We start from the raw sequence: 21,461 nt of genomic DNA on the forward strand, positions 1-21,461 counted from the left end.
AAGAAGTACTAGTGTGGTGGAGGTTGCGGGCAGGGCCGTAGCGAGAAATTTATTTCGGAGGGGGCTCATTCCTTATCAGCATGCATCTAAAGGCACAGGGCGGGGCCAAGGGGGGCACTCGCCCCTCCTGAGATTTCTGGAAAGAGTCAGTGTAATTCGAATAGTGAAAATGTAGCGATATTTTATAACATATTTTTTCTGTGCATTGTGACAAAGTACAAAAAAGAAAAAATAATTGGTCATCAACAAAGTGATATTGGAAGGAAGAAAGGCGAATCCTTTGCAAATCCAACGCCAAATTACTTTCAATTCAATTTGAATGATTTGTAAAGTAGTAATAGTAGTAACTAATAGTAATAGCAATAATAATACCAAAAATGTAATAATAATAATAATAATAAACGTTTCTATGACTCTGCCTCCACTGAGGAAAACCCTGCGGGCCGAGTTGTTGGTCTTTCTCAAATCCCTCCTGGTTCTTTCCAGACAGACAACAAAGGAGAAAAACCAATACAGACATCCCAAGGATTCCTAGGCTATAACACCCCCGTGTTATCGATGACAAAGATTCCTGTGAGGGGCGGGCGGGGTGGATGTTATCTGGGTGTAGCAGGTGTGCATTTGGGGGGAAGGAAACTGCAATTTGGAACTCCCTTTGGGGGAGGCCATTCAGGGGGTAAGATGGGAAGTTATGATGGATGGCAGCCAATTAATTTCCCACACCCTGGCAGCTATCAGGCGGCGACTTCATTGCAGAGATTCGAAAGGAGGGGAAGGAAGAAACAGAACGACTGGCTGGAAAAAAAAGGCAATGACGAGACAGAAAAACATCCGCGGTAGCCCCAATGGTTGTCTCTTTCGTCTCTTTGTGGCCTTATATTTTCTCATGGTGGCCATCATTTTTACGCCCAACAAAATTGAGTGATTACTGAAAGAGGACGACAAAAATGACACCCGTGTTTACAACAGCCCCCGGGACCGCCTAGTAAAGGGAAGTCTGGAAACTGTGACTTTGGGCCAATTAAAGTTTCAAAGGACTCTGATCTCTTCTTCTTCCCAGTAACCTATACGTAAGCAGTGTTGAGTGGAGGTCGTATTGATGCAGCGGAATGTGATGATAAGGCTTAGGATTTTAATGTACAATAAAATACCAGAAAATGCTCTATAAACAATGCAATAATGCACTAAAAATCACCAAAAAAATGTTCCATAAAATGTTTTCTCGCAACAAATTTACGAGTTCACTTCACCACAGTAGACGATGCAGAAGTTGCAGTTGGGAGAGGCGAATTTCAGACGGTTTTCTCACCTCACCGACAATCAATATTTTTAACCTAGCTTGCACTGTTTAATATAAACAATATATAGTACGAAGAGGAACCAAGCTGACTTCCATTTTCTAGAGATTAGAGTACAGTTTTGCAACAATAGGGTCCAAGCCTGGATTAGAAGGTTACTATCAGAGGCGTATATTCGGGGCTATCTAGGCTATCTGCGAAGCCCAGACTCAGTGAATAAAATACAGAAAAAAAAATATCTATCAGAAAATGTGCATAAAATTGTTCATTTCAATAAGAAGATGTACCTGATTTCTTAGAAGTTGGAAACATTGCCCGCTTTCTTTGAATTCGCGAGACTGCTGGCCCAGCGCCGGCGGGCAACTCCACGGGGGGAACGGGCAAGCTTGACAGGGCTCCGATCAATGTTGCAAACCAATTTTTCCCAGCATGAAATTTCCTCAGGATCGGGTAATTGTGGAGAAAAGCTGTTACAGGAGAGAGAATCGGATTGCATATGGCGGGGGGAAAAACCCTCTGAACTTCCACAACAGTCTGGGTCAATGTTGCAAAAAACAATTTTTCCCAACATGTAATTTTCCCAAGAATGTTGAATTTTGAAGCCAAATTATCGCAGGCAAGGGGAAAGTTTGTCATGTTGCAGGGACAAGAACATCATTGAACGCTTGCAGAGGAGTTGAAAAAGAGGTCGTTGACCTTCAAACAATTAGAGATACAGTGAGGAGTAGAAAATTGTTGGCTGAGCGGTAATGGTTTATGAGTGCATCTAAAAATTATCGAAATGACAAGGACCAGTTCTATTCTAGATCGCGTCGAATGGTCTTGGTGCGTGGAATTTATTTAGAGGCAGCGTGTGAATACAGTAGTGAGTGGATTGTATTTTTGTGAATGATATGTGCTGTGTTGTGCAGTGAACTGAAATGAGGGACATAATTAACAAGCTGTCTATTCGGCTTACGAATGACGATAAGCTCCAAATCGTTGTGGATTTTTCTTGTATGTCCACTTTATGAACAGATTAGCTAATGGGGATCGGACCTACAGTTAAAGTGATATCTAAACCACCATGCATCGAATCCGGGACCCCTTAGTTTCAAGGCAACGACGTTACCACTGCGCCAACAAGGAATACCCGAACTTAAAATAATGAAAATATGTAGGTTGAAATTTTATTTTTATTCTCGTATATAGGCCTACATAATATTTCACGATATGGGCCTCTTATTTATGCAAATAAGAATGAAATTCTTGAAAACCTCTCCTTTTTGACTGTACATTTCCATGTTTAATTTATGATGTATATAAATTTTTAATCACAGAGTCACATCACTTCAACCCGCCACCCCAAATGAGTTAAAAAAAACAAAAACACCCCCACCAGCAAATTTTTGTCCATTCGACAACTGATATATGGTGCGATAGCCCAGGTTCTTAACCCAGTATACGCCACTGGTTACTATTGTATGTTGTTTTCATACGTTCTCCCATTACTATGGTAAACAGAAAAAAAATGTCTCAAGGGGCCTCGGGTTTGATCACCATTTGAGGCATTCGTATTGCACAGTGGTTCGGATCCAAATTTGAACTATAGGTCCAGTTTCGATTAGCCTATCATGAGCGTAAAGTGAACTTACGTCAAACTTTAAAAACATATTCTGGAGCTTGTTAAACTTGGTGATAAAAGACAGAACAGTTGAGTCTTCGAAAATATTAGGCATAAGTATATCCAAAACCTCCCCGTGGATCCTCGTCTGCTTTAGGAATGGCCAAACGGATCCGGATCCGAAAAATCCGGATCCGGATCCAAAAGTTACGGATCTGGTTCCGGATCCGGATCCGAAAGTTTCGGATCTGGATCCGGATCGGAAAGTTCACGATCCGAAAATCCGGATCCGGATCCGAGAGTTTCGTATATCAATCCCATTATAATATTACCACACCTTAAAAAGTATTATGATCTTCGATTACAAAGAAATTTTTCATTAGTTAGTCCTACAAGAATTTTTTCAAGTGTTGTTCCTAAAATACTCTGCTACGCATCGGCTAACACACACGTGCACAAAAATAATCTTACTTGTTTAACATAAAATGTCAGAGGTGATTTTGTAAATGCCATTGAAACGAATATGTATTCATTAGAATGTATTGGAAATGAAAACACACATAAATGTGAGACATTCCATTCCAGGATGAAACCTTTAACACATATAACAAGATAAAAATGTTATACAAATATTATACAATTTTTCTAGTTACAGTTTTACAAATTAAAATAAAACATTATAATATATGCAGTGTTATATAATTACAAAGTATAAGACTAACAAGGGAGGTTATCTAAGTGTCCCCCTCCGATTTCCATGAAAATTGGCAGGTTTATAGTGGGGCCCAATGGAAGAAATACGTATTTTTTGTTTCAGCTAAAATACTGTCTTAGGGGGCAAAACCCCCTCAAATGTCAAGATGAGGACAAATTTAAGTGGGCATTTGACCCCTGTGTCCCCCTCCAATTTCCATGAAACTTGGCAAGTGTATAAAGGGACCCAAAGGAAGAAATACGTGTTTTTTTTGTTTCGGCTAAAAAACTGTTTTAGTCAAAATGAGCACAAATTTAAGTGGGCATTTGACCCCTGTGTCCCCCTCCGATTTTCATGAAACTTCGCAGGTGTATAGAGGGTCCCAAAGGATGAAATACGTGTTTTTTGTTTTGGCTAAAAAACTGTTTTAGGGTGCAAAACCCGCCTCAAATGTCAAGACGAGGACAAATTGACGTGGGGATCATCTGACCCCTGTGTCCCCCTCCGATTTCCATGAAATTTGGCAGGTGTATAGAGAGGCTCTATGCCTCCTGTTTCTTCCTATGCCATATTTACGTAGTTTCGCGGTCAGATCCCCACTTCAATTTCTCCTCATCTTGACATTTGAGGGGGGGGGGGGGTTGCCCACTAAAACCGTTTTTTAGCTGAAACACAAAAACACGTATTTCTTCCTTTGGGCCCCTCTATACACCTGCCAAGTTTCATGGAAATCGGAGGGGGAGACTTAGACCTCCCTTGTATGTGTATTAATTAATTACAAATCGCGCACGCGCGCACACACACTATATTATATACAGGGTGTCATTTTAATGGCGGCCACGGACCACAGATTCGTATAGAGGACATCAAAACAAACAACTTTTCCCAGTAACATTTTTCCCGCTGGTGCGTCGATTCGACGCTACAGCCGTTCAAAAAAGATCGTTTTGCCGCCTGGATGCTGGCAACCCAACACAACATTTGATCGTACCTCTGACGTCATATCCTAGGGCGAAACAGCGCATGGCAGGGTTGCAAGGAACAAACAAATTTTGGGGAAAATGACAAATTACCAACCACATTATTTGCTGTAAAACGAAGCGAGAAACGCGTCCAGCAGACCGAACATCATAGCCTACCAGCTAAAGATCAGCAGTCATCACGGGGAAGGGGGAAGTGAACTAACGATATGAGAAATGGTAAAAAAGTATGCATGCATATGTGAAGTAAACTATGTCACTAGCTTGCAAATCAGCTGGTAGTTCTCCAGTACAATGTTTTGTTTCTCCAATCAAAACATCAGCAATTGAACATGGCGTACTAAACCCTTCAATTTTGTTCAAAACCAGAACCGTTTTTTCACTACTTACTTTTCCACTTTCCCACGAACTTTTTCCTAAGTCCCTCTGTTCCAGAAGGAAGATTTCACCAGATTTCATGGAATCAAAGTTGTTCCAAAACTTTTGTATTGTCAAGAACCAAGTGGGTTGTTGTAAGAAAATACACAGAAACACTAAGAAATGTACTTTCTCTCGTGAAAGCATAAAAATGCAAGATAATGTTTTTAAAAAATGCTATGAGACTCCCTAAAATTACAATAGCATGCAAAGTCTACAAGAAATTAAATATGCTTTGGCTTCTTTTGTTATGAAACCCATGAAAATTGGATTTCCAAAAAAAGATGTAAATACGTACACTAAAATCCAAACTTTACTTTTCGGGTGTCTCATGTGATGAATGGTATTTCTTTCTACAGTTCCAAACGAATATTAAAATCTATATCTACAATACTCTAAATAATGTACACTTGCACATTTCTGTACTTTATTAAGGGAAGAATACACTGGAAACAAAAGTGGCATTACAATTGAAGAAGAAAATTAAGCTCTTATTGACAAATTTGTGCAAAATTTCAAATTTGCTTTTCCCAATCTTGTGACATTTAAAACAATATATTTTTTATTATCAAATTCACTCTGCCATCTGTCCACTTTTAGTGAAATTATTCTGATGGTCAAGTAGAGACTGCACAAGCCTCGACACAAAACAATGGCCATTCAAAAACGAAGCATTTGATTTACCCTTTCCTGGAAGAATATCGTAAACATATATGGAATGGGTAAACGGTTGCTAGGACTTGAAATATTCCTTCTAGGCCAGTGTGTTTCCTTGAATGATAACATCCTTGCAAACCGAGCTGGAAACTACAGTTGTACAGGAAGTTCATGTTATCAGGATGATACATGGACATCCGTTCGTTAGGTTGTGGCGAGTTGGCATTTTTTCCCCTCTCTTTTTATTTTGAAACTAGGTCAATGAAAGATTCGACTTGTTGAGGTGTAATCGCGTTTTTTTTTTTTCAGACTGCAACAAGACTGGAAAAGCTAACAGAGAAAAACAGGAAACCGTGAGGAGTTTTTACTCAAGACTGGAAGCAAAACAGTTATGCAACACGACCTGCTCGTGTACTGTCTAATCTAATTTCGCAACATGCTGAACAGATAATTGAAAACGTAATTAGCAGAAATTTTCTTTTTGTTATCCTATATATTTTTAAATACGGGAAAGTCAGCACATTGACTATTACGACTGTTACAGGGATAAGCTCCTACATGAAAACAAAACCTCAAGATATAATTTTAAAACTCAGTCGCTGATATCTTCAAAACTTACACAGAGAGCGATTCCCACAATGGACGTAGGGGAATCTGTACATTTCCCTTCCCCTCTGGTTACAATTTTCAAACCCTTGGGGACAGTAGCCTGCCCTAGGGGTGTGTAAAAAAAACGTCAAAGCAGGAAAAGATAACTGACCATTAAAAAAAGTACATGAGTATTTTGTTCTTCCTTAAACATCAGGGCACTTGGGATCAAATTCTACATTGGAATATTTTCTTCAGGAAGGGGGGTTAAAATCAAAATATTGTCTTGAGGTTGGATACATAAAAAATCGTGACATCATGTTTACGAAATATCATAAAATAGAATATTTTAAGAGACAGGGAAGAGAGAGAGAGAGAGAGAGAGAGAGAGAGAAGGCAGCTAGAAAAGACAAGGGAAAATAGTAAGAGGCAAAAAGAATACAAGTAAAGAACGGGAAAATAAGTAAGCAACGTAAGAGAAGAGACAAGGGAAAATAGAAAGGAGGAAAATGATACAAATAGAAGAGTGAAAAATAAGTAGACAGCGTAGCTACAAGCGGCAAACGAAAACAGTATGAAAGGATACGAATAAAACAATGGAAATTAAGTAGTCTGGCTAGAAGAGACAAAAACATAATAACTTTTCCTTATACCAGCATGGGGGCAAGTGACCACCAGGACCAACCACCCTTGTGGGGTTTCCATGATCACTTGTCCTGCTTCTAAGGGGTCCCGGGTTCGATACCCGGTGGAGGCACAAGTGGTTCGGATCCCACTTTAAACTGTAGGTCCAGTCCCAATTAGCCTTACTGTGCATAAAGTGGACTTAAAACAACAAATCAACCAACCAACTTGTCCTGCTTCTGTAAAGCTGGTGGAAAATTCGCACAGTAAATTGTGCACAGAAAGGCAGAGAGCTAAGTTTTCAAGACACACACGAACCAGAACGAGTCACAGCTGAAAGACAGCAGCCGAGGAATCATCTGACCAATTAGAATCGTAAAAGCTAAGGACCTTTTCGGTGTCATAGTAATTGAAAGTGAAGGCAGGGGGCGTTGGAATCGCAGACGCAGTGCATTGAACCTAACGACCCCTCAAGCTTGGCTGAAAACCATCTATGACGACTTCTTATCTTACAAGGTTCTTCACGCTGGTCCTTCATGGCATAACAAGCCAGATAAAATTCATGGGTAACTTTTTGGCATACAAGAGTTCTCAAGCGATATGTTTCAGCAGGTTACTTGCTAAACAGTCCTACTTGTTCAGCATAAAATACCTTTGACATATCGATTTGACCTAAATTATTCTCATTTTGTAAAATACATCTTATACATTACGGATGTCCCGAGGATTAGTAAGAAGTATAAATATTTGTCTGGAAACTTGTCAAACGCCTTGCTTAGCGCAAAATCAAACTCTGAGCCACTTCAATTCTAGTCTTTGAAAATACATAGGGTGCGAGAGTAAAAAAAAGGTGGGGTGAAGAAATCTAGCTGGTAATATTCATGCACTAAACTGTACTGCTGCAAAAAACCGCGAGGTTTGTGGACTGGTCAAAACCGTGACACAACGAAAACAGTGGGATGAGCTTCAGGTGAGCAATATGTAGCCTACGCCAAAGAAAATTATGTTTTACCCGATAATTGCGTTTTGGTGTGGGATTAGTGTTGAACATTATACCACCAAATATATAGTTTTTTTTCCCTAAGATCTCACAATAATAATAATACCCATCGCTGACATCGGATACCTTCTTAAAAGCTAGAAGAGAAATTATAACAAACACAAGTTCACAGGAGCATCTACACATTTAGCGATTTAGGCTACAGCACCAGCGTATGCAAGGAGGAAGCAGTAAAGAACTCGGGAAGAAAACGACTCACGATTACAATTTTTGTCTTTGAAAAACTTTTAAAGGTGAAAAGTGGTAATTACGAATTATTTTAGTGTGTATCCTGCTCCCCTAGAACGCAGATAAGTACGTAATATCCACATTTACAGTTCCAACCTCTTCCGGGAGAAAAAAAAACATGCATACGCTAGTGGGCCACAGAGAAAAAATATCTGTGACTGGCATATTACAAAGATGAAGAAAGAGGATGGTGCAAAACAGAATGCTGAAGGTACTGGTGTTACAAAGAAAATGGTGCACAATTATCACAGCTCAACAGACTTAGCAGAGAATCGAAGTAGCGTAGGAAACGGTGACCTTGGCTGTTAATAGGACAAAGAGTGATGGCGTTATAAACTCTTGAAACAGGTGACACGGTGATACAGAAAGTGCACAGTATGCAGATAGAATTGGACAATGAAACATGAGGAGAAATCTTAAGACTTGGGAAGAAAAAGGAAATCATTTTCGGTGAGTGAACAGAAAGTCAGCAAAAGATGACTCCCGGTCTGAAGTCCTCCGAACCAAAGTTCCACTGTACAACAGCATCTGCATTCCTTGCATTTTAAGATAGCCACTGGCCACGTCAAAACATGCCAGTTTGTATTGACAACTTCATCAATGATGCACAGGAATTACGAAGTTATAATTCCAGGAACTGCATGTGAAACTTACTGTCCATAAATGCAACGATAAGTTACATGGCGAGTCTAGCTTAATTTTTTTTTTTAACTAAAGATGATCAAGACAATCCTACCGAAATGTATGGCAGACAATCCCTAGATGACACTACAATCCATTGTAGTGTTCCAGTTACCTTGTCGAAAGTACCGTTAATGTAATGTTTTTCAAGACATTAGCAAATAATAACAATTTATTGTTACGAAAATGTGGACAAAAATCTAAAGAAGAATTACACGAACATAATTATAATTGTTTATTATTATCATCATCATTATTATTTTAATTCTGACGTCAAAAGTCCCTATTTTTACGAAATTACATTTCATATCACTGATGACTGACTTTCGATTGTACAGTGTCTCTCAAAAGTTTTAGGACAACGACATTTTAAACTAGGCAACCCAATTTACACAAGCCGTTGGTGGGTTGCGTGCAGAGTTAGGCTCAATTTCAGGGTTGCCACATGCACAATAGATATTTATAAAATACGCGAAAGAAATATAAACAATTATTATTGTATAAAATTATTAAAAATAGCTATCACTATTATATCGCAAATGACAAAAGAGGATAGACGAGGAGAGGAGATGTAGTGAGGAGAATGGAAAAAGATTCGAGGAGAGATGAGGAAAAAAGAACAAAGAAGAGAAAAGAGGAGGAAAACTAGAGGAGAGGAGAGGAGAGGAGAGGAGAGGAGGAGACGAGAAGAGGGAAGTGGAGAGTAGAGTAAAGGAGAGAAAAAGAGAAGAACGAAAAAAGAGAGTGCAGTGGAGTCGGAAATCTAAGACAGGAAAGGAGATAAGAGGAGTGGAGAAGAGTGGGATGGAGATAAGATGCGAGAAAAGTAGGGAAGGCGATATGAGATAAAAGCAGAACAGAAAGAGGGGAGAGAAGAAGGAGAAGGAACTGGAGAGAAGAGGTAGTTGCAGAAAATATTGTCTGAGCGTCAAGAATGGATGCATTGGTCAAATTATCGACATGAAACATTCAATAACATTTTGAAATGTATTGGAGAATATATTAGATCGGTGCGAAATGCCTTTTGGCTGAGTTCAGAGCAAACTAAAATCTTCCATGTAAGATCTTTGATTTTACCTGCGATTACACCACTAAAAAAATGAACGTAATTTTTAATATTTATAAGAATTATTCAATTTTTCTCTACTTCTCGGTTCGTTGAAATTGAGATTTTGTAATTCAATATTTCCCCTCCCACCATCGTTAATTCCAAACTGAATCATTCCGTTTCACACGGCGTGGACAATGAACACAATGGGATATGTCTAAAACTTACGAAAATTTTCTGCCAACGGAAGGGTTCGAACCTACGTCCATCAAACTGACAAACCTGAACGGTAGCCACTACCCTACAAGCTTTCGTTCCTTAAACCAGGTAGAAGAACCGCTACACCACGCCTTTACTTTCGAATGAAACAACAATTTTTTTTAAGTATTCTGTCCCTTTAATATTGTAAATGTCGTTTGGTATACGTGTAGTTGAACTTTGACTTTAATTTTGATTTCCTTTCTTGTAGTATAACCGATATCTTCGAGAAATAATTTTCGAAGTGATTAAAGAGAGAATATTGGTAGTTGTGAAAATGCCAGTTATTTCTTTCTAACTTATTATTGTGATTAGACATTACTAATGGAAAATATCTAGAGGCTTGAACATTACAGGACGATGTTCTTTTCCTGTGATAGTGTAACGGACAAGATGCTTGTTTACTGATGCAAGTCTTGTGTCCAGAACAGTCTTATGAAATGTATTTGCTGTTGCGTAAGGTAACACGAAATAATTACACCGTGTGCGAACTACCAAATCTGTGCAACGTTATACGTAAACAGGCGGAAAATTTTATTCATAAAATCATGTCACATTTGACAGTATTAGTCAAGAAAGACTCGTGGGACACTGTGTTAAGGTGCTGGACTAAATCCTTCTAATTTTTCTTCCTCGAAGAACAACAATTTCTAAGGAAGAGCAACAGTGATGATCTTTCTTATTTCTTTTAAATGCTTACACTTTCCTTTAATTGGGTTAAAAATAAATAAGAATATTGCTTGTATTTCTGTCATTGACGTAGACCAGAGAGAGAGACAGACAGACAGATATTACAAAATAGTTCAAATAGTGTGAGCGCCATTAAAAAGTCATGATAATTCTATGTCGCGTACTTAGAATTATTCATACAGTAAAGAACATGTCTAATTATGAGTTAACAAAAAAACAATAATAAAGAGACATTTTCGCATCACGATTGCAGTTCGAAAAAGTCGGAACAGGGATTGAAAGTAACGCACTGTCCTGACTAAATCGGTGAATCGGACGTCTGCTAGCCTTGCATCAATGATTATAAAACTAAAACCACTCAATATTGCAGCTCGAAGAATTTTGCGCAAGAAACAGATTCATTTATGCAAGAGCAAAATTGAAATTTTTACACATTTCAAAAATCGACGATGTTATTTTCGTATTTATTTATTTATTTATTTATAGGTTCACATTTAAATATTTTAGGGTTCGAGGAGGTAGCATGGCCCACATGGCCACTCCCCTGGGTACTGACCTATTTTGGAGAATCTTTCTATTAAATTTAGTATTTACATTCACCTTATGCTCAGATAGATTAAACCGTTTATTGACAATCGTGAACTTTTCGTTTAATAGATACTATTTGGTTTTAGACGACGGGAGAACATTGGTCGAATTTCCTTTCTTGCTCTTTTGAGAGAATATATACTTCTACAATAGCAATCGCGTTCGGAAACCGTGAAAAAAATGACTTGGTTTTCAAAGGCAGACAAGCTTGGTAGTCTAGCTTGCTCGCGATCAAAGTGACTCACTCACGCTATTCAAGGCCGCTTCTTATCGCAAAAGTGCTTCGATGAACAGTGTCTGCACCCAGCACGTTACAAGTGACCAGAGTCGAATTTTAAAGAGAATCTGAAGAATGGTAGATTTCATCAGAGGCGGCTAGGTAGGCACCAGCTCAACATGCAATAGTTTAAGTGATAATTCCTGACAAACAAAAAACCGTATTGAATAATTAATGGGATAGTAATACGTGTATCCGCTCCTTTTTAACAATGTAAGCTCGAAGACAATTTGTATTCCATTTATTTATATTGGCAACTTGGTCAACCGGAGGTTATTTTATCGCCTTCGATGATCGAATTGTCTGATCGATTATTTTTTGTTTACCCAGGAACATGCCCCATAGGAGATTTCCGAGACCGGGTTACGCTACTCACTCGTAGCTCCCCAATTTCTTCACGATGGGGGGTTTCTACCGGTCCCATACACAAGCCGAGAACCTAGAGAGTGAGGATAGGCGGACTCGAATCCATGCCGTCCTGCAGTTGGAGTCCAAAGCACAGCTCCTTTGACCGCACGGTCACGGAGGAGGACTTTTCTTATCTTACCTTTGGCTAATCGCGACGATGAGGATGAATTATGAATAGAAAAATAAAGAAGGTCACGCACGAAGTAGAGGACGATCTTCAACCTCTTGGGATGACGAGTTCAAGCCCTAAATATGAGGATTTCAACCTTAGACGACCTCAATTTCAAAATTATAAACAAAATGCCTACTTACACTAAACTTCTCATCAAGGCCAAAATAGTTTGTAACTGTGAAACTACCCCTGAATACAAATTGACATTTTTTTTCCATGTGAGTAAGAATTCAATGTGTGGCATACAGACATAGATGATACCTTTTGAGAAACAATTAACTGTACCCTGTCCCAGCATCTCTGGAGCAAAGCCACGCACAGCGGAAGAGAAGTGGGGAGAGGGGGTCGAGTGGACAGAGCGAATCAGTGCACGCTGCTGGGAAGGCTGGTAACTGCAGTGGTTTTCCTCCCTCCACGCAATCCCATTCCTCTCACGTGTTCATCGCTGCTCAGATACTTTTTTCGTTCACCTGCTCCAGAGATAAGTGGGACAGAGTGTAGTTCGCATACATGTAGCAAGTAAAGAAACTTATCCCAGAATGAAAATTCCACGTAGTTTTAAAACGTTTGTTTAAGCAATGAATGACTGGAAATGGATCACACATAATTCCCTTGCCAAAATCTAGTGGTCGAAAATTAATTTCAAGACATTTCATATATATTCACCATATTCCAAGTTATAAGGAACTATTTCGTAGATGTTCATGAAACCGTTATAAAATTACAAATAAAATATATTCACAAGCTTAGATATACTAATACGAAGAAAGAAATTCAGAGTTAAATTTCAAATGCTTGTGTATAAAGTAATTCTAGAAGTACAGAGCTATATCTGAGTATTTAACTTCTTTTTTGCAGATAACGTTACAATATTGAGGCGACAGAATAATTAGGAACTGTAGCTCCAAGAAAACAAAGGGCGTAGTGTATTGGTTAGAGTTCTTGAAAGCATTGCGGTCCCACGTTCGATTCTCCATACTAGATGTTCCTTAAAAAAGAATCCCTTCCATTAAACAAGAGCATGGTAACATTATTTGTAATAGCAGTGTAAAGTAGCTACATTATTCTGCATATGAAATTTATAAAAAAAAAATAAACAAATAAATGAATTGACACACCTTCAACGGGATATTTTTATATATAAGATCGTGAATTATGATACAAAAGGTATGCTTAGGTGTGCTTAGCACCACGCCATGAAGGCGTATAGGGGCTGTGGGGGTAACGCCCCACACTTTCTTGATCCGGTCGTGAGTGGGGGTGATGTGATCAGCATCACGCCCCTGACCGCCTTTACCCCCCAGGGTTTCCCCCAGGTACCCATGTTATGATACTCATACGATAATTGTGTACTGCTTCAAAGACATTGACAAATATTAATGAAATAACTATTTATATGTGTGGCAATTCAAGACATGCTAATTTTACCCCTTTTCCCACTTGAGTTCAATGCAAGGATACCTCCGCAAATATCGAATGAAAAGTTCTCACCATGTGCAATTCTCCATTAAATGTTTTCGCCGAGTCTTACTACTTTCGTTTTCTTTGTTACAAACAATACTTGTTTGCACGTTACATGCAGGAGAGTTATCTACATTTCACATTGGTCAGCTCCTTTTACCTCGCTTAAGGAGCGAAAGCTTGTAGGGTAGTGGCTACCGTTCAGGATTGTCAATCTGATGGTCGTAGGTTCAAACCCTTCCGGTGGCAGAAAATTTTCGTAAGTTTTAGACATATCCCATTGTGTTCATTGTCCACGCCGTGTGAAACGGAATGAATCAGTTTGGAATTAACGATGGGGGGAGGGGAAATATTGAATTACAAAATCTCAATTTCAACGAACTGAGAAGTAGAGAAAAATTGAATAATTCTTATAAATATTAAAAATTACGTTCATTTTTTAGTGGTGTAATCGCAGGTAAAATCAAAGATCTTACATGGAAGATTTTAATTTGCTCTGAACTCAGCCAAAAGGCATTTCGCACCGATCTAATATATTCTCCAATACATTTCAAAATGTTATTGAATGTTTCATGTCGATAATTTGACCAATGCATCCATTCTTGACGCTCAGACGATATTTTCTGCAACTACCTCTTCTCTCTAGTTCCTTCTCCTTCTTCTCTCCCCTCTTTCTGTTCTGCTTTTACCTCATATCGCCTTCCCTACTTTTCTCGCATCTTATCTCCATCCCACTCTTCTCCACTCCTCTTATCTCCTTTCCTGTCTTAGATTTCCGACTCCACTGCACTCTCTTTTTTCGTTCTTCTCTTTTTCTCTCCTTTACTCTACTCTCCACTTCCCTCTTCTCGTCTCCTCCTCTCCTCTCCTCTCCTCTAGTTTTCCTCCTCTTTTCTCTTCTTTGTTCTTTTTTCCTCATCTCTCCTCGAATCTTTTTCCATTCTCCTCACTACATCTCCTCTCCTCGTCTATCCTCTCTTTCTTCTCTCCTCTACTTTTCCTCTTCTCCTTTCGCTTTCTCTTTCTCCTCTCCTTCGTTTCCTCTCACCTCTTTTCCTTACTGTAGGCTCATCAGCGATGAAACACTAGAAAACCTATTTTTTTCTTTCAGAAAGAATTTTGTCATTTGCGATATAATATAAATATCTATTGTGTATGTGGCAACCCTGAAATTGAGCCTAACTCTGCACGCAACCCACCAACGGCTTGTGTAAATTGGGTTGCCTAGTTTAAAATGTCGTTGTCCTAAAACTTTTGAGAGACACTGTACAGGGTGGTCCATATGTCTTGTTACCCCCATAATTTTACATAACTTGATAATAATACAACTTTATAATAATACAATATAATATAATGAAGTGTAAGGTAGCCATTCATTCCACATGTCGTGTGACATCAACAATTTTACATACTTTTATATTATGATAATAACAATATAACAATTTGTAAGACGTATGGATTCAGCGTCAACCAGGATGTTGTTCACGCATCCAAAAGGTCAGTATGGCCACCATTATTTTCATGGCACAAAATGACACGGCGCCATGACCTGTGTGAGATTTTACGAAGCAAATTTTTCGTGATTGTTGTCTGAAAGGCTGCCCTAATAGCGTCCTTTAATTGTTCTGTTGTTTGGTATCGTTGTTGTGATAATTTTTCCTTAATAATGCCCCAGAGGGCATTGTCACAAGACTAGAGATCAGGGCTTCTGGGAGGCCAATCCAGAGGCTCCGGATGATGTACCGATCCGCGTCCTATCCACCTATTGGGAAACACTTCGCTTAAATATTCCCTGACAGCGATGGCATAGTGAGGCGGTGCTCCATCCTGTTGAAACCAGGAACGTCCCAAGAGATTCATTCTTTGGAGCTGTGGAACAAAAAATGCCCGTAACATGGCGAGATAGGAGTGTTGATTGACTACGCCATCGAAGAAACAGGGACCTATCAAGTGTTTAGCAGACATAGCGACCCAGAGCATCACATGTGGGGGGGGGGGGGGTTGTTTCCCAGCTCTTCGTAATAACGTGGATTTTCCTTGGACCAGAAATACACATTCCTTGCACGTGCACTTCGATATATTGCGCATTCATCGGAGAAGAAAAAGTCAGCCCGCTGCGGGAGTGTCTGAAATACCTCCAACATTCTTCCACATGCTGCATGTCGTCTATGCACGTCATCATCGTTGACGCTTTTCAATCGAAGATCCTTCTTCGTGTGTTGTAACATTGTTGTTTTCGAGATTCCAAGCTCACCAGACCGTTTGCGCAGTGACTTCTGTGGTGACTGAAGCACAGATGCCTCCTCTCCTGCACATGTGTTCTGTCTTTTGGTTGGTGCCAGGCCTCGGTTTGTCTTTGATACATCCCAACATAAACAGTTTATTTTCCCAACGCAGTATTGTCACTTTTGGTGGTGCATTTTTTTTTGGAATCGTCTTGTGAAATCTCGTCGCACATCCTCCATGGTCTTGCCGGTATGTGGACGTTCATGGGCCCAAACACTGACAACAAGGCGCTTTTCTACATTGTAGGAGCTTGTGTCAGCCATCTCTTCAAAAGAAATACTGAATTAGAGATAACAAGATATTGATTCGAGGGGGTAACAAGACATATGGACCACCCTGTATGTCTAAATGAAAATAACATGTGGGATTTTGTCGGAAGTTTGAAGTACCGCCAGTAGATGTCACCGTCAACTATACTACAAAATATACTTTCACATTAGAACATCAGTTAAATATTGCAATCTATCATCTCAGTAATTGTACACGATATACGTGTGATTGTTTTATGCATTATAGATAGAGTTTAACTATTTCTTTACTATATTTCGAAGATAATCCTGACAATATGGCCGAGATAACATATCCTCAAAATAAAATCAGGGTGAGGTAGACAGAGTATGTTGTCACACAATCGTTAACAAGGACAACTCGTTTGAACAGTTTGAGGATCCTAGCTGATAGACACCAGCTGGCGATATGTGTGCCACAGCAAAATAATGTTTATATACCTGAATATACATAGTTGCAACACCTACCTTCTTTGAGAGAGCCGCTGTCTGCAGCTTGACCATTTGGGAAAATCGTCTTCACATAGATTCCCATCATTCCACGTGGAGAGTCCCTTCCTCCAACGATACTGAATCCCAGGCCCTTCTGCCCTTGCCCTTTCTGGAAGACAACTGACAATATGGTGAACGAGGCGTTCTTCAACTGTCGAGGGAGGGTGCAGAATTTGCTCTCTTCTTCTTCCTCCTGTCATTAAGAAATAAGAAAAGTGTGGTTAGAAATATTATGAACTTCCGAAAAAAATACCAATATCATGTGTGTTATGTAGTAATTACTATTGGAGTAAAGTAACCTGGCAACACTTCAGGAATATGACACACTCTGCTAGGATACGTTAATGACAGTTATTAAATATTTAAATATAGGGATAGGAATAAATCATGGATATACGCATAAGGATTATAATAAGTTAAAGATATGGAGGCACTTGTTGGAACAACCTTACAAATTAAGACGCATGGCCACAGACACTTCTGGGTGTCATTCATTTGTTATTTATTAAATGAAAGACCAACAAGTATATACCCATTTACAGTATTTGTTACACGAAAAATATAAATAGGATTGTCGCACCCTCTGTAGTTAACTGGAGACATAAAATACCTAAAAATTTACAAACATCAAATTCCTGTTTTATATTTGCAGGGTATGAATTTTCCCTACGCATTTTTGAAGCTTCGATCGACATGAACAATACAGAAATGTTATATAGTTCTCGTATGCTCCTGATACGTGATATTTCATCGCGTTCATTTTCGTATTGCTACAGTAAAATACGTCCCTTGGGTCTGTCTTGTAGTTAAGTACAGGTATGTATGTTCCGAATTTGTTTTGGATATTATTATTAAATATCCTACATAAATAGCAAAGCAGTTTTATCTTCTCGTGTAGATAAGGCTGATTGCGATGTTTATCGATGGGAATATAGGCCTATAATTCATATTGAGAATACAATCTGATTTCTTTGTAGAAACCTTGCGAATTTTTCCTGTGCCATTTGAGTTTCCTTGTATACTTTTTTTTTTGTCATGAGGATCACATATTTCCAATGGGTCATGGAATCGTTACAACCAAGAAATGTCTGTTAGTGTACAATACAACCAAGAAATATCTCTGAGTGTACAATACAATCAAGAACTCTTAGGAAGTTTCTGATGGGATTTATATACTTAAAATCACTTGTATTTATCAGTCGAGCTCTGGGGAGGTAGAATTTTAACGATAAAAACATTACCTAATTTGCATTTTACAATTTTTACATTGTTTGGGGAATATTTCTTGCAGCAGAATTGACGAAATTTATACAAAGTTAGAGAGAAGGGGGAGGCTTGAGAAATTTCTCTCTTCATTTTTACATAATTTTGTGTCATGTCCCACCTAACACAAACTATTCAAACTGTGTTGTTGTAACAGCAATTTAAAGTATGTTTATTACAATGCTGTAACTAGTATGTCTAGAATTTCCATTCATTTCACTTTGCATTTCGACATACACTTTACTAGCTTATAATTAAGTTTTAATCCATGAAAAATGATGTTACGTACAGTCTAAGATTTTTGGGAATTAATTTCGAACTATAGAGCCGGGAAAGAATATCCAGGGGGGTTCTCTGTCACCCCCCTTTCAATTTGAACATGAGACAGGATCCTAAAAAAAAATTCACAATGAAGTTACTATATTTATATTAGCATTATAACCGGGTGTCCTAGAAGTCTTTCCCTGATTACAAACTTTATTCATATCCGCTATATGCAAGGTAGAGATGTGAAAGTGGTGCCAAAACGTTGGAAAACTAACCAAGTTTTTTTTTGTTCCAGGTTTCAGTATCGTGGCAGTAGTGTAGCAGTGTCAGTGGCCAGGAAACCGAAAAATGTTCACAAATCAGGGAAAAGCTCAGTGTGTGTCCCCTGGTATCATTAGGCAACAAAGCCTGTACAATTTGCACTTTGTATGCACGAAAAAATAAACGTTTGTGTAAGATATCTTGAAGATAACTTTTTGGCTGATGTTTTACGTTGTTTGAAAACGCTGAGGTTGATGGTTCGGCCACTTCTCGGTAAGTCAGCAACAGATTCTGTGGTCTTGAACTTGTCATACCACGACATCGGGAGGCATCTTTCCACAAGTTGTTTGAAAGTTCCTCTGCACTGTTATTGGTGACCGGGTCTCGTGACACACTGAGATTTTTCCTGATTTGTGAACATTTCTGGTTTCCTGGGCACTGACACTGCTACACTACAGCCACGTTACTGAAACCTCGAACAAAAAAACTGGGTTAGTTTTATGAATAAAGTTTGTAATCAGGGAAAGACTTCTGGGACATCCGGTACTATGAAGAACATAAAGGGAACTGCAACGGAAAAAAACATGACAACAATCGCTCGGAAAGCAACTCTATTGTTGAGTTATGTCCAAAATCTAAAGTAATCTAGTCCTCTTCTGTTATCGATGTGTATATGTATATGATATGTATAAAAGAAGTCGTCAGAGTAGCAAAGTTACATTTTTAGGAAATCTAACATTTTTTCCACTCGGTAACTGCTTTCTATAGCAATCCAACAGAGACCAAGCATTGTAAGCTAGCCCTGATTACCCAATTGAAAAACTAGAATTGGAGTAATTGAAATATTATCTTTACGTTCCAGTACTGGGAACGTGTGCGTGTGAATTTGATGCAAGGGTAACCTTCTGTCACGACTGGACAAACAATGCCGTAAATAATGATTGCAACCTTGAAGATCATGTTGAGTACAGAAAGTTAAACGTGATGAGTGAAAATCAAGATTCCTTTTCGTTCGTCTTGGTCACTGGGTGTAACATTCAATGCTGATCCAATTATCATCAATTTCAGAAAACCATTTCTTGGACCAGCATTTTTATTTATGCGGGCAGGGAAAGTTGCTAAAGAAATTCTCTCTTTGGCAATACACAACAAATAGTCGATAAATTGATACAAGAGTTTGGCAATGACATGTTTGCAAGTCTGCTCGCACAATATGAATATACGCTCTGATACCTTTATATCACCACGACGATAATAATGAACTGATGGGTGATGGGACACACAATGGCAAATCAATGCACACTAAGGAATCGAACCCACGACCTCTGATAACGTAGCACATTAATCATTCCAACACGAATGGGATATGCGGTGGTAAGTATTGGGCCAACAACATCGTTGATTCAAACATGGGTTCTCGTTTTACCATCCAGGTTAAACCGACGTTTTAATGCGCATACATACTAGGGCAAATCAAAAAGTAAGTTACACCCCCCTGTATAAAACAAACAAAACACATTAGAAAAAAAAATATTGGAGAAAAATGTATGAACATTTAACTTTTTTCGACATAGTCACCAAGGTACTCCAACCACTTTTCGAATCCTGTGACCAGTTTTTCGATTTCTTGTGTGTAAAAATTCCGTCCAATTTCAATTGAGTTGACTTTTGTGTTCATCGGTTAACAACCACAGCACCCAGTGAGAGCACAGTTTACTATACACCCAACTGGTCACGAATCAGCATAGACACACTATTGTATGATATGTTCAGTTCACTTGCAATCTCTTTTAACTTTCATGTGGTGGTTGGCAAGGATGATTGCATTCACGTGCTCCGTTTTGTCAATAGTGTTCCAGTTGGAGGGTGCCTGACACACTGTTTGTCGTTCACGTTCGTTCTTTCCTCCTCGAACATCTGGCACCGTTTCCTGATCATGAGGTGTGACATTGCATTCTCACCATACACCTCGACAATTTGGCGATGGATTTCACTCTGATTATGCCTTCGTGTCCACAAAAATCGGACGACTGAGCGAAACTCAATGTTGGATGCCACCTCAGTGCAACACGGCATACTGACACGGTAACTACTCTCATATTAAAGCAGCTGCAGCATGGTTGCTTCGGGTATGGAGAGAATACATTCCGGATAGTGCTGCCACCAAGCGTGATTTATTTTCTCTCTTTTAGTACAGGAACACGGCTCGAGTGTAACTTACTTTTTGATTCGTCCACGTTCATTGCACTCATCATCATTTCCTGAAATGTTAAAGCAGGCTTAACCTGAGAACCCTTGTTTGAATCCCGCCATGACATATTTAACCAGAGATTTAACTCTCGCTAATTGACGACAACTTCACTACTTCCTAATGTTTTTCAAAGGTCTAATTCAATATCAGTTAGTACAGTAGGAATCATAAGTATTACCAAGCAAATTGCCCATTACCATGCTATTCTCTTTGTTCTACAATGAGAACTTCAAGACTTTAACAAGCCTCAAACAAGATGCCGAGAACGTCACAACAGCAGACGTAAAGTTATATTCCTTAAATAAACACTCGGGGTGCAAGAGAACAGTTAACGACAATAGTCATGGACAATTTGCAGCGCAATGCTAGTGCTTCCTCTATTCTTTAGACCTCCCCCTGATTTAAAATTATTTTCTCTCCTTGTTTAACGACATGGCGCTCGTAAATTTCTCCTAAGCAGTTAACGGTAAAACAGATTAGGTAAAACTTCTGGGAAAATGTCGGATATCTTAAACCGTCTAGTTTGGGGATGGGATTGTGTGCCTTACACCGAACCAATTATTGAGGACATGTGTATAAGAAGGCTTGGATGGAAGGGAAGAGGGGAAATTTCCATTGAAAA

The 21,461-nt window shown here is 39.0% G+C and overlaps 1 protein-coding gene across 3 annotated transcripts in view; it reads right to left on the reverse strand.

Annotated features, from left to right (window-relative positions):
• The window catches only part of LOC145994693 (uncharacterized), a 115,541-nt gene that overhangs the window by 19,496 nt on the left and 74,584 nt on the right, over positions 1–21,461 (reverse strand). For all 3 annotated transcript variants that reach the window (XM_083130853.1, XM_083130854.1, XM_083130855.1), the window contains exon 3: positions 16,774–16,990. In XM_083130853.1, the coding sequence (XP_082986979.1) occupies positions 16,774–16,990 (217 nt within the window). The remainder of the gene's footprint in view (positions 1–16,773; positions 16,991–21,461) is intronic.

Source organism: Lepisma saccharinum, chromosome 11, assembly GCF_977018435.1.
Source record: "Lepisma saccharinum chromosome 11, izLepSacc3.1, whole genome shotgun sequence".
Classification (NCBI taxonomy): domain Eukaryota; kingdom Metazoa; phylum Arthropoda; class Insecta; order Zygentoma; family Lepismatidae; genus Lepisma; species Lepisma saccharinum.